Source organism: Erpetoichthys calabaricus, chromosome 2 (assembly GCF_900747795.2).
Source record: "Erpetoichthys calabaricus chromosome 2, fErpCal1.3, whole genome shotgun sequence".
Taxonomy (NCBI): domain Eukaryota; kingdom Metazoa; phylum Chordata; class Cladistia; order Polypteriformes; family Polypteridae; genus Erpetoichthys; species Erpetoichthys calabaricus.
Window position 1 is genome coordinate 161,569,826 of NC_041395.2, and position 17,437 is coordinate 161,587,262.

Here is a 17,437-nt window from a genome sequence, read left to right on the forward strand (position 1 = left end):
CGACTGCAACTGCTTCCGAGTGTTGACAAAAAAGGCACTGTTTGTCCTGAAGGATCCAAAATGCATGAATAGTTGAGGTTGCTTTTCTTTTGATCTGCTTTGTCTAGTGCAAATGTGAAATAGATTCTCTTGCATACTAATCTGTTTATGAGAAGAGTTGCATATGTCACTGGTGTAAGTTTCTGTCGCATGTGCAGCGACTAGACAAGTGATGCTGCCAGCAGTGCTACGCTCAATCCTCAATACGAGATCAATGCTGCTTTTTAACAAGTTCAGAGTTTTATCACAGGACCTGCTTTTGTTTTTCCTGTGGAGGAATTATTAATTAAAGAATATGCAGATTATCATACTCTCTTGGGTTTACACTTTATAATAATCACAGAATGAATTCTGGTCCCTGCACTGTAAGCTTTGCTGCTAAAATGTCTCATTATACCATAAATGGACAGTTGTGCATTTGCAATTCAGCATGTGAAGGCATTCAGAGAAAAAGAATATCACAATTTCAGCCACAAATGTGATGTGGCTTCCAAAGAGGAGTTAATGGTGTTCATACTTGGCCCATTTGTACTAAATGAAGTGTGTCTTCAATATCACAATTGAAAACATCTTTACATGGTTGAAAGTGCTTCATCTTTATTCATCTGTATACATTTACATGAGAATGCAGAACAACAAGTGATATAAAACTTTAAAGTACAGTCTTGCTGGTAATAGTTGTAATGGCTGTTGACTCACAACTTGGCACAAACTACATCTTTCTTGAGATGCAGAAATGTGTGTGTGCTTCACTTGGGTTCAAACAAAATGACTGTGTTGCTGATTGCTCCAGGTGAAAAGTGCACTGTTGGCTTACAGAAAAATAAAATCATGTGTAGTGACTACATGTGAAATACATTGGCATTAGAAACTGGCCTACTGACTAAGAAGTTACACTGGAAATTAAGTTAAAATTCCACTTGTGCATCACCATGCATGGGTCACTTCATTTCCAATCTACCATCTCATTTTTTCTTGTGTGTCAAATTCATCAAAGATAATGCAAGCAAAAATCTACCTGTAATCTCCACATGCATTCACAGATTGGCCAGATTGAACGTAAAGCCTATGGGGTTCAGATTGCACAGGAGGGATAAAGTATTCAATGTATATAACTGTTCAGTATGTACGTAGAAGTGTACCGTGAGCTTCTCCATACAGAAACAAGATTTCATGGTTGAAAAAATTAAAAAGGGTGGAAGAAGCAGAGCCATGTGTAACATTACCAGAAGGCCCAGTGGCCTCTTCTCATCCCTTATCAGAAAAATCAGGAGTGGTCTCGACTAGGCTTTCTTGTATACTCAGATATGGGGATGGATATTTGAGGAGTAAACCGCAAGACAATTATTACATTTTTAAATCATGTATATTAAAGAACCATCAACAACAAATCAAATCAAATTGATAATATATTGAACAATGTAAAGTTGAATAAATCGGACTCTGCAGCTGCATGAATAAAAAAGTACCACTTCTGGTTAGTGGAAATAGCTCAAAAGTTGATAAGAAATCTACGATTTGTACCTAATACTTGTATCTAAAATTTGGGTGACTTAAGTGAAAGCTTACATACCCATGTTTACTTACACACACACACAGACATAATTCCAAAAATGGTATTTTCAGAGATAGGGAGGTCTAAAACGCTGAGATTCATCAAAATCTCGAAATCAAATTTTTGGATGATTCCAATACTTTCTCTATACCTCGTAAACGAAAAAGTAAAAATCTGAAAGCTGCAGCACAGGCAACACCAAGTCCAAAAAAGGAATACTAGACAAAGGAACATTTTGATCATTAAAAGAAAAAAACTGGCTACTGGCCCCTAACAATAAATGGGATGCAGAAAATGTAAGTCACTGGATTTGCTTGACCCATCTTCAAACCCAGGACTTAAGCTGTAAGTGCACAATGTCCTGTACCAGCACAGAAAGTCAGACAACAAATTTCACAAATAAAAAAGAAAAATACTCAAAAAGACCCAAAAGCATACAAATAGACTTGACTTAATTAAACTTTAATTCTCCATGAAAGAAAACCTGAAAAAGGCATCTTTATCTGGTCCTGTACTGCATGCTTTTTGAGTACTTTTGATATAACCTATACCATCGGTTCAGGCTTTTTGTGTTTTGCACATAAATTGCATCATCGTTTTTTCCATTTCAAACACTGGTCATAAACATGCCTCAGAAATATAGAAAGCTTGTTTCCTGAATTTGGAAGCTTTCTATTTGCTTTGAAGTAGACATATATAGACTTTTGTGTTATGATTCCTCTAGTGCCTCACCATTTCTGCGTGACTGGTAATTTTTTTTTATATAAATAATGCTTCATTTCAGAACATGTTCCTAGGCAAATTAACTTTTGTATGTTACGATTTAAAGATACCCAATTTAGCCTCAGATTACACTAAATAAAAATGGAGGGCACATAAAAATTCTCTGTGAGGTGCCGAAACAGAACAGTATATTTCTACATTAAAATTGGTGTAATATTATTTTATAATTGTAAATGTGACAGCTGAAATGAAACAATACTAAATTATTCATGTCTCATATGCTGCATTGTTTCTTTTTATTACTTTAGCTATGAACACTGGAAATAATTTTGAATAACACACAAAACAGCCAAAATTATTGTGCAAAGCAGTTCATTTTCTAGCATTATTGCTACATCCTCCTTCCCAGTCACATTCTGTCACATGCAGTCAGTAACACAGCATCAGTGATTAAAAAGTGCAGAAATAACTGCTAATGCAAGTAGAGTAAATCATCAGGTATGAAGCCCAACCCTGCATGAGCCAAGATAAATTCAGCCACTCTGCTACTGTGTCATTTGAGCAGCAAACACACACAAGAATATTGTTTATGCTTTGTCTTTCATATCTACATCTTACTTATCTTGGTGATAATCCAAAAGACCCATCCACTTTTTGAGTGCATTGTATTTGCATAATTACATTTATTACAATAATTACAATTATTAATTGTAATTGCACCTTGACAGTGACTGTAATGTCTAGGCCCCTTTTATAGGCAGTCCTTTATTTATGTGCCCCGAAGGGGGGATTTGGCTTTCTAAAGAAGCTCAACTGATTGTTCTTAAATAGATAGATAGATAGATAGATAGATAGATAGATAGATAGATAGATAGATAGATTGATTTGTGGTCTAAACACACACCAGAATAACTAAAAAGAAAGAAAACATCTGACTTGGCAGTTACGGTCACAGTGAGTTATTATGCACAGTTTTTTCAGATCTTAGTTTGGTGGCTTTGATGTCACAGTAGTTAGTGCACCTGCCTTGTGTCACTAGTCTTATCTTGTTCATGCATTGTGAAAAGCTTGTATTTCCTCTCTGTGTCTGCAAGGATTTAATATACAGCGAATGTGCCCTGTGAGAGATGGGCATCCCATCAAAGGCTTATTCATACCTTGCTCTCAATGCTAGTAGTATAGGATCAAGTTCCCCATGAGCCTTTAATGAAGCATGCAAGTAAATGGGTGGAAAAATTATTTGCTTTTCTTAATGTGTAGGTTTATTTATACCAGTTCTAGAGGACCATCCAAATGAAATGATTTTATTTAAGTCATCCACATTTGTGCTCCTGGAAGTGTTTTATTTTTCTGTTGACAGCATTAGGTTATCTCTTAAATTAAATGCATGCTGGACACACAGAATTAGAAAATTCGCTAATAAAGTGATGGTAATTTTAAAAAAAGGGTAAGACAATCTATAAATAAGAGGAGCTTTGCTTTTGTATAAGTGGTGACCTCAGTCAAAGTTGCATCTGCCTGGCTCATTACAATTTTGCCATTTGAAAGGTCTGCATAGCTTAGAAGCACTTTGCTCATTTAAACTTTTCCTGTTTACTTTAATATATGACATTCAGTTTCATTACATTCCACTTAAGGAACAACATTCATAGCTGCCTACGGGCTGGTATTAATTTTACTCGGTTAAAAAAAGTTCTAAATTTTGTGAAATGACTTTCTCGCTGCTGCCTGAGTCATACCAAGGAAGGGAATGCATCTGCTTCTTCAGGTAATGGCTGTGCCAACTTGTCCATTAAAAAAAATAAAATCATCAAGACATAAATGAATAAGCATACAAGCCTATAAATAGAATTCTAAGTCTAAAAAAACAGAAAAAAGAATAAGTTCTGTCAAAAAGGCCACAGTTTAATCTACACAAGCCAGATGAATGCATGTTATTTTGAAGTTGATGAAATATCCCAAACTTAAATATTCAGTTCAGTTCAGTTTAGTTTTGCATAGTGCTCTTCACTGAGTGCAGGCTTAGTGCATTGTAACAAGTTTACAGGTAAACGCAAACTATGTAATCTGTAACTTAAACATATAATGACAAATATGAGTTTCATTAGCAATCTTTTACTCTTTATATAAAGACTATATTTTAAGTAAGGAAAACCATCAATCAATTCTATAAAAAAAAAAATCCATGCACTACTAATTTACCTAATTTCCTTGCACAGATAGTAACCCCCCCCCCCCCCCCCCAGTAATCCAACCCATACTTCTACCTTTCAAAGAGTACCTTTAGTTTTTCATTGTGAAAAGTGCTGATTGCTTCAAATATTTTTGAACATTCCTCCATAATCTGCAGGTCACAGCTGTGGGAAGCTAAAACAGGTATTTCTGAAGTGGCCACCAGGGGGCACTCCAGCTCCCCAACACCCAACACAAAGGCTCAGACAAGTGTAAAAACACAAAGAGGTTTATTCGTGCAAAAATCTTCCAATAAGTGTTTCCCACAACACCAAGCACAATACAGCCAGCAAATTGCAAGTACACAACAATGTTTTCTTTCTCTCTTTTGGTTATTGCTTCCTCCATGCAGGCTTCATCCTCCTTCCTTCCGACACTAGTTTCTCAAGCTGTGGAAGGCAGTTCCTAATAAGTAATCCCTGGAAGCACTTCCGGTGTCCCAAAGTCTTGGCCCGAACTTCCAGGTAAGCAGGAAGTCCCATGAAGAAGGGCTTATTAGTCCCTGCATCACCTCCTGGCGGCACCCATGGAAGCCAACAGGGCAGAGCTAAAGAACTCCAGTTCCCATGATGCCCTGTGGGAATCTAGTGTGAAACTGTAACCTGGGGGGTGGGGGATTTGTGGTTATTGGGGGAGTGGCCCTGTCCTTCCTGACTGAGGGCATCTAGGCTGTGGCCGTTTCTCAAACTGAATAAAGGGAACACTATCCATTCGACCCCAGAATTATAACAATTATTATTATATAGCCACAAACGAAACAAAACATTACATGTAATTTATTACAGGTAATGTGTTTCCCTTTTTCAACTAACAGGGTATACTTGGCTACAATGCATTTCTTCAGTGTGGCTGGGGCAAGTATTACTCACTTGGCTTTGCTTTCCAATGTTTTGGTGGCAATAAACAAGCGCAGATGCATACATTCACTCATTTTGTTTTCACTATATACTTCTTGGATGATGTTAAAAGCAAAGATGATATAGTGCACTTTTTTGATTCTGCACTCCTGTACATGTAGGTGGAATGTGAAAAAAGTACAGGATAGAGGAAAAATGTCAGGAGCATCACACAAACACAGAAGATATTTGCCAGTGTTCAAACTGCAGGACTAAACACAAAGATTTTTGCTTTTAGGACTAATCGTTTGTCTGTTTATACTTAATGCCATGTGACCAATATTATATCTACTGTATACCTAGTATTTGGCCAAAAGGTGTATACTAGATCCGATGTAAATGTAGTCTCAATTTGTACAGCTGGCACAAAGCAAATCTTTTATTATTTTAGCACAGAAAATCATAGCTCTTAATTTTTGCACTTCTGCCCTGTCTTATTTCTGATAAAGACTTAACTATTTTTAAACTTACACCGTTTACCTGGTACACTGTCGTAAAGGTCTCCACCTTTTCACTATTTTGTCTATTAATATTACAGATACCAGTGTTTCATAAATGCATTTAAAAAGAAAAATAATAGGGTGCTAATAATCTAGACATTGAGCTTTATATTTTTCAAGATTATTAGTTTATTTTATATCTAGAACAGTGTCTAGTTTCTTAATAATACTAATGTATTTTAGACACAGGCACCTCAGAAATTGTATGTATATTCATTTTACAGTTGTACCATGTACAGCATATTGTCTAGTATAATCCATGCAGCAATTCTGCATATCATATATCAGAGGTAAATCAAAAAGAACAAAAATTGCACTTAATTATGCAAAGACTGAGAACGCCTGACAACACTTAAATCTTTACTATACTGTATGTGTCAAACTGCATTATCACTGAAGTCGATTTTGTAGGGCTCCTAAGGACAAAATCAGCTACAGAAAAACAGGCATAAAGGTGCCATTGTGAACGCTGCAATCATAAAGGATTGTTAGGCAAAGAAAAGAAAAAAAATAACAAGAAAGTGATTTTCAATTTGTATCGTCTTCATAAATGTAACAAAGCAAGCTCAATTTCAGACACACTAGCAGTTCTTCTTAATGATACAAAAATGCTTAAATGTACCTGCTTGTACTCTGAATCTCTCCCAACCAAAACTTGTAGAATATAGCTGATTGGGTCCCCTTTCATTGGAGGAACAGACTCCCATGTGACTTCACATATGTTGCCATCCATTTGGGTCACACGAGGAGCTGAAACAAATGGGAATCCAATTTAATTTATACTGAGCCACTTATATTACAATAGCTACATTAAAAAGACTACTGTACATTAATAATGCCAAATGCTATAAACTCAAGAACAGGCTAAGAAAGAGTAAAGTAAAATCAAGATAGAAACAAATATGTTTATCCATTCATTTTTTGAGTTTGACACCTCATTACTGGGTCTTTGGAAGGTTACTGAAGCCCATCCCAGCAACACTATGTGCATTGTAGGCACAGAAATGGGGCATACACACACACAAGCATGCACACACGGTATATGGTGTTACCAGTTGAGCTAACATGCATGAAAGTTTTGGGGGGGGAGACACAAACGTGTGGGCAGAACTTATAAAACTGCACAGGCACTGAACAGTCCAGGTAGTCAATCTTTGCTCCTGAAGCTGTAAAGTCAAGGGGCATCCTAACTACATCCCAACGAACATGTAAACTGGCTGGCAAACTCCAATGACACTGTGGGATGTCTGTGCAAGGACCAAAAAACTGATTCACTGTCTCCCAAACTGAAAGGAATCTGTGTTACCACTCTATTATTATTATTAGAAATGACGAAATGATCAGACAATTAAAAAGAACATAGCCCTTTATATAATTTTTGCTTTACTTACCTTTCAAGGCAGGTGGAACTGACTTAGTGGTGGTGAATGTGTAGACCTCTGAGAACGGACCTTCTCCTGCCTCACTGATTGCTTGTATTCTGAAGCTGAAGCTGGTAGACTCCATCAGTCTCTGAACCTTATATGTGTGACTTGGACCTCTATAAATGGTGCAAAATCTGAACAAAAGGAACATTTTCTTTAAGAGAGTTTTTGTCATAGATAAGCATTGATCAGATAATTTTGCAGCATAAAAGCACTTCCTATAACCTGTTGTGTGTTTCATGCCAATTATGTGTATTATTGGAGTCATATCCAGAGGAACAGACATTAAAAGAAAAAAGTGACTAGCTGGAAGACATCCCAGTCTGCTCTGTGCAAAGACAGGCATGAAAGGAAGAAGACATGCACTACTTAAAAGCTGCTTATAGTCTTCCAGCATTTTGCCTTGGCATTTTATACTGTAGTTTGTGTTGTTGGAAGGCAATTATCTTCACATTATTGTAGTACATGTCCCCTATTGAGCCAATGCACCTCTTGTGAAAGACTCATAGGACTGGTGGTGGAAGGAGGAAAAAAACAGAAATAAAAGAAAAATCACAGTTCTCCTGCTTTTTATGTTCAGGACAAGAAAGCTGATCACCTATACTAACAAACAAACAGCCCCCAGCAAAATATATAACGCTGATGCAGCAGCACCATTATAATACCATTATCATTTATCCATATCTCATTGTGTAAGACAAAATGAGCTCATTGTTTTCTAGTTTCTATGACAATCTGGAAGCAAACAGCTATTGTGTATTTGAGAAGAGGCCAAATGGGGGCCATTTGCCGAATTCTCTAAACATTGTAAACTAAACAGCAATTTATTAAAAGGGCATTGTATACCGTGGTGAATACTCTTCCAAAACCATCAGATTACAAAAAGAAATGGAAAAAAGGGAATAAATGATGAAACATTGCACTGTCGTTACAGTATTGTAAATCAACTCAGGTACACCCAAATCAGTTCTGATACTTCTTACTGCGCAATTCCCTGAATGAGATGAGTTGGTTTTCAAATTTAGTCTATCCACACCAAATTAGAAAAAGGAAACACTAAAAATCTATAGTTTGTATTGTGGTTAATTTAAACTGAAAGTAACTGCTATGCACACGTACTTGCTTTCTGAAGCAATATTTGAATTTGGAATTTAATATTAAAACAAGCTATTATGCCCCTAGACGTGTTCAACAATGTTTTTATCTGTAATTGTAAATATAATCCCGCATATGGAATACACAACAAATGAAGCATAACCTAAAGGCACACCAAATACGCCAGTTCACAACAACCACCTTTATTTCTACTAAGTATGTACAAGAAATTAAGAAAAAGATAATTAAAATTACAACGGATAAAAAAAAAGGAAATACAATATATAGACTAGCTGTGGTACTTTTCATTTTTTGTAGTCAGTAGGAAAAGAATCCAAGTTGTGTTTAATCTTCTTTAGATTTTTGTCTTCACTTTACTTCAGTCAATTCATGATTGTAAAAATAACATGAGATTTTGCACTTAAATAATACAAAGTGCAGATTTCAATGCATTAGTCTGATAGTCGTATATGATGAACATGATACATCCTCTGGTAACAGTATCTTGGGAAGCTTCTTGCTCTCTGAGCCCTTCCTCAACAGCCTAAACAAGTGCTTCATCCACCCCCTCACTTTAGGCTGTAGGTACGTTGAAGAGGAGTTATGACATAATGTCTCGGATTTCTAATTCTTAGTCCTTAAAGGGCTGGTGTGAAAATAGGCTTTCAAAAATACAAGCCTTCTCATCTCTCCAATATGGTAGATTTAATATATATATTCTGAACCTTGGGATACCCTTGTGTCAACCCTGAACCCACAGTATGAGTCAAAGAGACCAAAGTACAATAAAAGCAGGTGCATTTATTATAAAATGGGAAAGAAAGAAACACACAAAACAATACAAAGTACAACAATAACACAACAACAAACTAACCGAGAGCCACTTTGAGTCTACCTAAACTTTCCACCCCTGTTTCATGGGCAGAGCAGTTTGTATACTTTCTCACCAAAATGATCACAGAAATACTCTTTTCTCACCACATGCACTTCTTTTACTACCTCTTTAGTTAACCTGTTACCTTTTCTTCTTCTTTCTGCTGCTCCCATTAAGGGTTGGCAGAGCAGATCATCTTTTTCCATGTCTTCCTGTCCTCTACATCTTGCTCTGTTACACCCATCACCTGCATGTCTTCTCTCACCACACCCATAAACCTTCTCTAACACCTTTCTTTTTTCCTCTTGCCTGGTAGCTCTATCTTTAACATCCTTTTCCGAATATACCCAGCATCTCTCCTCTGCACATGTCCAAACCAACGCAATCTCTCTTTGTCTCCAAATCATCCAACCTGAGCTGACCCTCTAATGTACTCATTTGTAATCCTGTCCATTCTCGTCAACCAATGCAAATTTGAGCATCTTTAACTCTGCCACCTCCAGTTCTGTCTCCTGTCTTTTTGTCAGTGCCACTGTCTCCAACCCATATAACGTAGCTGGACTCACTACTGTCCTGTAGACTTTCCCTTTCACTCTTGCTGGTACCCGTCTGTCATAAATTACTCCTGACACTCTTCTCCACTCACTCACCTGTGCCTAAACTCTCTTCTTCAACTCTTTTCCACAATCCCTGTTACTCTGTACTGCTGATCCCAAGTATTTAAACTCCTCCACCTTTGCCAACTCTACTCCCTGCATCCTCATCATTCCACTCAACTTCTTCTCATTCACACACATGTATTCTGTCTTGTTCCTACTGGTTTTCATTCCTCTCCTCTCTAGAGCATAGATAGATAGATAGATAGATAGATAGATAGATAGATAGATAGATAGATAGATAGATAGATAGATAGATAGATAGATAGATAGATAGATAGATAGATAGATAGATAGATAGATAGATAGATAGATAGATAGATAGATAGATAGATAGATAGATAGAGATAGATAGATAGATAGATACTTTATTAATCCCAATGGGAAATTCACATTCTTCAGCAGCAGCATACTGATACCCTCAACCTGCTCCCTACTCTTGCTACAGATCACAATGTCATCAGCAAACATCATAGTTCAAGGGGACTCCTATAACCTTTTATCATCTCCTAATTCCCAGAAGCCGTATTTACTAGTTTGAATGGTTTCTAATGCTGTGTTCCATGTGAAAAGGAAAGTCGGAATTTCTGAGTGCCTAGTTAGAATTTGCAGATTGGACACTTCTAAAGTCAAATATCCAACTCGGAAATTTGACGCTGGTCTGTCAAATCTGACTTTAGTTCATGATGTCAATCCAAAATGACACTGTACACCATGAACGTCTATGAAAGCTATAGAATTAAACTGTTTATTAGCACTTCTGTCAATTTGTATCTCGATCAATTAGTAGTACCCATAGTACTGTCCAGCTTCCATCCGTGGACATGTGGCTACGGTGTGTGGATATGCAAAATACTGAATAATGCATTGTTATCAACTGCTATTTATTTCAATGGAGCAATCCCAACAAAGGTTTTCCAGATCACACCCATATCAATATTCTGAATGTCTTACTGGAATGTGGTCAACTCAGGTGTGACATCATTCCCAGCTTCAACATCCAAAGTAACTGGAATGTAGCATAATGTTCTGCTATAAGCCCTGTGAATCCCTCAGACTGCCCTCCTACTACTCCTCCTAGTGGCCTCAGGAGTCCCTGCAACTCAAAAGTACAGTATCACTGTGTTTTAAAGGGCCAGGTAGCATATCATATCTTTAATCTGGCAAATATAATGGGCAGCAGGACGCCATATGTAACATAACATGACCCCATGTTTCCACCTGTTGCATTGGCACACTCTTATTTCATTAGCTAAAGTCCAATACTATCCTTGCTATTATAAGACACACCTTTGTGAGAATGGCTCTGGAGTCCAATTCCTTGTATGTGTACATATACTTGGCCAATAAAGCTGATTCTGATTCTATGCTGATGTGGAGAGAGGTGATGAACACAGATCCCTCCTGCCCTAAACTGCCTGAAAGCAGCTGCTATACTGACATGGACCACATCTCCCTCTAAAATATATTTTCTTAATTTTTACAGTTTATTGCACACCTTTAAAAATAAATGACTTAAGCATTTCACAAAAGAATGATTTCATTCTGGAATTTTGCTAACAGTATGGGGATTTGCTCATCTTCAAAAGCCTGACTTCCAGAAAATCTTGCCTTCCTTCCATGCGTATGATTACAACCCAAAAATAAATAATTGCAACTATGATATTGGTTTGCTCCGGGTCCTCTGAGAAAAAAAATAGCACTTTCTAGTCCATGTGTAACTGGTAGAGTTTAACCCTTAATGTTGGGAACCATCCATCCATTATCCAACCCACTATATCTTAACTACAGGGTCACGGGGGTCTGCTGGAGCCAATCCCAGCCAACACAGGGCGCAAGGCAGGAAACAAACCCTGGGCAGGGTGCCAGCCCACTGCAGTGTTGGGAACAAGCAGCTTTATTTTTAGTTTATAATGTAAAGATGAAAAACAAAAACTAACACAATATACAATGCTGGGAAATGTAAAAGTGCAAAAAAAAAAAAAAAATATATATATATATTTTATATATGTATATATATATATATATATATATATATATATATATATATATATATATATATATATATATATATATACATACAGTATATACACATATATACATATACATATAGTATATAAATAAATTTGAAATCATCGATAAAAGCAAACAAAAAAGGCTTACTTTGCAGGATAAATCACTGCACAGAAAAATAAATGTAAATTATCGTCTAGACTGTTTGTTAAAGCAGAATTAAGCACGCACCTTAATATTAGTCTGGCAGGACTAAAATCTGATGCTACAAGCTGCATTTTAAAGAGATGGACCCACTATTTCCTACACTTTCTGAATCAATATTAGTGTCCTAGGATTTGAGGACAAAGATGACATGTGAAGTTCGATTCCATAAAGAAACTGCATTACACTGAAACTACAAGGAGAAGGCTTAACTGCAGGAGACAATACAAGCAAAAAGCTTAACTGAATAAAGAATATTTGGCCATTTTTTTAATATCACAGCAGTACTGCTGGTAATATACACACAATCCAATAGTCAACTAAACTACAGTGCACTTCTGCTGTCTTTTGCAGTCAAACAGATCTGGAGACCTGAATATCTATGGATTAAATATTATCAGTGGGACAGAATTTCAAAGTGTTGAGTACGCAACATAAATGTGCTATCATGAAAAGCATGAAGACTTTCAAGTTAACCTAAAGTGACTGTCATTGAAGTTTACTAATAGACCTCACAAGGAAATTTCAGAAATTTACATTCAAAGGGCATATATGTGGGGATGACAGTCATCAGTAGTATAAATTACAAACAATTTCAACAGAAGTTTGTATTAACAGAAATATAAACTTGTATTTATTGATGCCCTCCACAGACAGCAAATTGACGAATCGAATGCCTGCTCAGCCTTTAAAATGTCTTCAGTTCAATGAAAACTTTGGACAACTCTGGCCAAATCACATAATTTTGACCTTTGAAGTAAGAAAAAGTAAATACAACTCTGACAGTATACAAATTACAACAATGGCATTTTTATGAAAATCTTAATGTTCAGTTATGATTTATTTGATGAATTAAAGAATTGAAAAAATAAAAAAAGAAAATATTAAATGTGGCACCTGCAACTGTCTGTCCTTCCTGCTGAGCACTTTGTCAAAAATTATAGCAATGCATGCGCGAGTTGCAGTACCAGCAAAATTTTGGGTGGCATGTGTGTTCAAGTACTGGTACATGACATCAAGCATCGTTGTTTACTATCAACATCTGCATAGTGACAGACATGCCTGTTGGAACAGCTGGTACCAAATCACAAGCTCTTTGAAAGTGGATGTAGAAATGTGGAAGATGAAATGGAAGCAAATTCAAGACAGATACCTCTCGAATTTGCAAAGCAGAAAATGTCAGAGAAGAGAAGTGGGGATTTGGCTGTTGCGAGATAACACAGTGTGACGGCAAGCAGCACTGCAGCTCCAGCCGGTTCAATGTGCGCATGCTTCAATGTGTGTTGAATGGTTCAATGCAGTGAAGTGAATCATCAAACTTTAATGCTGACTAATGAAAATGTTTGTGGTGCTTTTCTTCATCCACTTCTTGCTTAGGCAATGTAAGTGTTGCATATTCCCCATATTGTAATGACGTGATACATTTAAAAGTCTCACATACTATCTTCTATGTCGCTGTTGCCATCTTTGTTGCACCTTTGCAACAGCATCTCACAGTGATACCAGGTGGAATCCTCCAAATTTACATAAAGTACTTGTATGTGTGTAACTATAGTCCGTGCACTGCTTGCATAGCACCAGCATCTGCAAGCACATGCTTCACATAGCATCAAGTCAGTACTTAGTGACACCCATTTTGACAAAAATTGAGCTTGCAAATGTTATTTGTACACATTATTTTTCCACACTCTTCCTTGTAGATCATTTTTGCGGTGTAAGATGTTCTTGGGCTATGCACAGAGCGTTTAATGTCTATCCAAAGATTTTCAGATGTTCAAGACTGGGGACTGCAAGGGTCATTACAAAACCACCATCTTGTGTTTCTTGAGGTACTTCATACTAGAATTCAAAGACTGTTCTGGATCGTTGTCTTGTTGTAGAAGCCTTCCTTTTTTTCAGCTTCAATTTCCAGACTGATTGATATTCTCTTCCAGTATTTGTTGATATTTAGTGGAATCCATTGTTCCTTGTACTCACACAACGTTTCCACAACAATTGACATGATCAGATGCTGTTTTGTACACTTACAATGTTTTGTGATGAAATGGCAGGTAAGGTTTCCTTTATAGTTCCCATAAGTATGCTGCACAACAGAGCAGTGCACCACCATTCTCTTCTCAGGTACACCTGCCTGCAGGTCCACTACACTCGTATTTGTTTGCTTTGCTTTGTCTTTGCCAACACAGTACACAAACTGTTCTGTCAGTTTTCTTTGTCTTTCAAATCGTGTCTTGACCCTCACCATTCGCCTTAACTGGCATTTCTTAATATCTCAGACTATGAAAATTGCTAGCTGGAAGCACTATGACATCTTTTAATAGCTTTCTCATGCTTTGTAGGCCTCAATTAGTTGAAGTTTTAGATTTTCACTTAGTAACTTAGAGCCTAGTGGTTGTTTGGTGTTGCACAATGTTTGAAAAAAACTGTACGAATGTATACGGCTTTGGAATTATCATCACTTGATAATTCCTAAAGACAATTTTTGATCAGGCGAACACCAAATGGGCTAAAACTGTCCAAAATGTTTCCAGGGCAAGATTCAACCTGCGAATGCTGCAATCAAGTCCCAGCCTCACTGGGTCACATATTCTGGGCCTGGACCAAATTAACATAATTTTGGACCAAAATGTTTAAGTGCTTTTCAGACAGCCTTGGTGTCACAATCCCTCCTAATCCATTAACAGCTGTGTTTGGTGTTCTTCCAGATGGGTTTAAAGTGTAGAAGGACAAACAAACTGTGATTGCATTCACTACACTTTTGGCACGCAGACTTATTTTGCTAAACTGGAAGAATCCTAACTCTCCTCTTTTAAGTCAGTGGGTAACTGACTTTATTATTTAACTGATATTATTTGAAATTGGAAAAAATCAAATATTCAGTTAGAGGATCTGTACAGAATTTTTTCAAAACCTGGCAAGATCTAATCAATAATATCTTAGAATAAGCTCTTAATGCACCGAGGAAGAAATTATCTCCACATTTCTTTTTCTTCTCCATTTGTCTCTATTGCGCTATTAAACTCAATAATTTAGGTATGTTTACAAGCCTTAAGTTCTACTCTGTTGGCAATGCTCTCTCGCTCAGGGATGGGGGGCGACTTGTTTTCAATCCTATCTTTTGTAAAAATTGATCTGTTTGTATGGAATGATTGCAATAAAATTAATAAAATTAAAAAAAAAAAAAAATAACGCCAAATGGGCTAAGCCAGGCCAGGATAACAACCAAAGGCAAGTGACAAGGTGCCCAAACATTTTCACATGTCATACTTTTATTTTTTACATTTTTTCAGTTAAACAAATAAATTGTGCATGTAAATTAACATTTTTCATAAAGATGTCACTGTTTTAGTTAAATTTATTGTATTTTTACTTTCAATATCAACAAGATATGTACTAAGTTGCTGAGGGGTACCCAAACTTTGCATGGAACTGTGTACAGCCCATTTGAAGGCAAAGTGGGAAACTGGGCAAAAACAACATGACAAACCTGTCATAATACACTACCTGCCTAGTGGCAAATAAACAGGCATTTCAAAAGACATTATTCTCAATTTATTTTTCATTGTGTATTCAGGATTAAATGCATGCCTCAATAACTGATCATCAATTATTATAATGCCTGGTATTAATGGAGGGGGGGCATTTTCACTGCATTTAATAATAAACTGCTAGAAGACTTAAAATGAGGCAGCAATGAATGACAACGAGTAATGCCCCTTCTCCGAAAAGGAATGGCAAGTAGAGATTTTGCATGCCAGCATTACTGTAAATGTGCAGAACAAGACAAAGTGGTTACATAATTTAGATCTACGGCTATGTTGAACCTCTGTTTTAGAAAAGCCTTAGCAACTTGGATCAGAAATGAGTCCTTGATCTCCTTTATGTTTCCTATAATAAACAGATCATTCTGTTCATCAGTGCTCAAACTGTTCAAACAGAACTGTGCTCTGCCATTAAAAAACTATTTTAAAAACACAATGCTTTTTCAATGCTGCACAAAGTTACTTACTTTTTACATTCATAAGACATTCCTCTATTGGTATTATTTTTATGTCACTGCCCACATTGATTTCTCTTCAGTTAATACTGTGTTTTTTTTTTGTTACGTAAGGCATTTTTAAGCGAGTTTGTTCATTAAGAACATTTTTATGCAAATATTGTCATTTATATGTGTGAGTCATTGTTCTTGAGTACAAGCAAATTTTATGAAAGATCCACACCACATGTAAATTGTGCACAAACAGAGATAACCCAAGGATGTACACTCTTGCTGATGTGTTGTAGCAGATTATAGCTTACCTTTCCAAAGTAATTTGTAACAATGTCAAATGTAAGCAGTTCATTAGATGAATACATCAAAAAGTTACTGCTATTACTTTTAATAGTACTCTCAGTAGCTTGCTACCTAAAAGCATGAGAAAGGGATATTACTACCATACTTCAATGTCTACAAATATTCTGCTTTTAATCACTTGCTGCTCAAAATCAGTTTGCACTTGAGAAACAAAAGAAGGTGAACATAATGTGTTAAAGGAAAAGAAACCAAGGCATCAAGGGTTTGGTTTTTAAATAAAGATCAATCAAAAGTGCTACACTGAGCTCTGCGCCTATTACTCCATGGTACAAGTCGAGTCTTTTGTATTTTTTTTAATGTAAACTTTAGAGTGCTTTAATTAGGTCGGAAAAGCCAATTGAGGCTTTTTAATGTGCTTTCTGAGCCTCGTAAGCCAGTCCTCCCAGAATCTGTTAAGTAAACAGGTTATGTTACATAAATACGCTTTGTTGGATTATAAGGTGCGCGCAAAAAGCAATATCAGCCTGATTAACTGAATGACATTTACAGCAAAACGTAGCAAAGACAAAGTAGGTTCTGATCGGTCTCTTTCTGCCCTTTGAATAATATGCATTCTACACGCACAATAAGAAACGAATTGCCGTTCTGAAATTATGATTCTTCAGACACTGAAAAGACCGACTTGGTTGCAAATCAAAATTGAATGCTAAATGTGTTTATCTCCTTTTTATTTTTTTCTTTTCTCCTTCTCTCTGCTGAAGATTTGTGGGTGTCGCCTTTTTCAGGCAGAACAACACACTCAGTCAAATGGGACACGCCTAAAGTATACCTCATCAATTGCTTACTGTGTTGAGGGCTGGTCAGTACAAAAATGAAAGAATAAACTATGCCTGATGAAGTGAAAAGCTACAAAGTGTATAAAACTGAAGGAG

The 17,437-nt window shown here is 36.6% G+C and overlaps 1 protein-coding gene across 2 annotated transcripts in view; it reads right to left on the minus strand.

The window, feature by feature from the left end:
• The window catches only part of fndc3ba (fibronectin type III domain containing 3Ba), a 532,014-nt gene that overhangs the window by 6,399 nt on the left and 508,178 nt on the right, over nucleotides 1-17,437 (minus strand). For both annotated transcript variants that reach the window (XM_028794708.2, XM_051923036.1), the window contains exons 24-25: nucleotides 7,337-7,503; nucleotides 6,568-6,695 (exon numbers count right to left, since the gene is read on the minus strand). In XM_028794708.2, coding sequence (XP_028650541.2) covers nucleotides 6,568-6,695; nucleotides 7,337-7,503 — 295 coding nt within the window. The remainder of the gene's footprint in view (nucleotides 1-6,567; nucleotides 6,696-7,336; nucleotides 7,504-17,437) is intronic.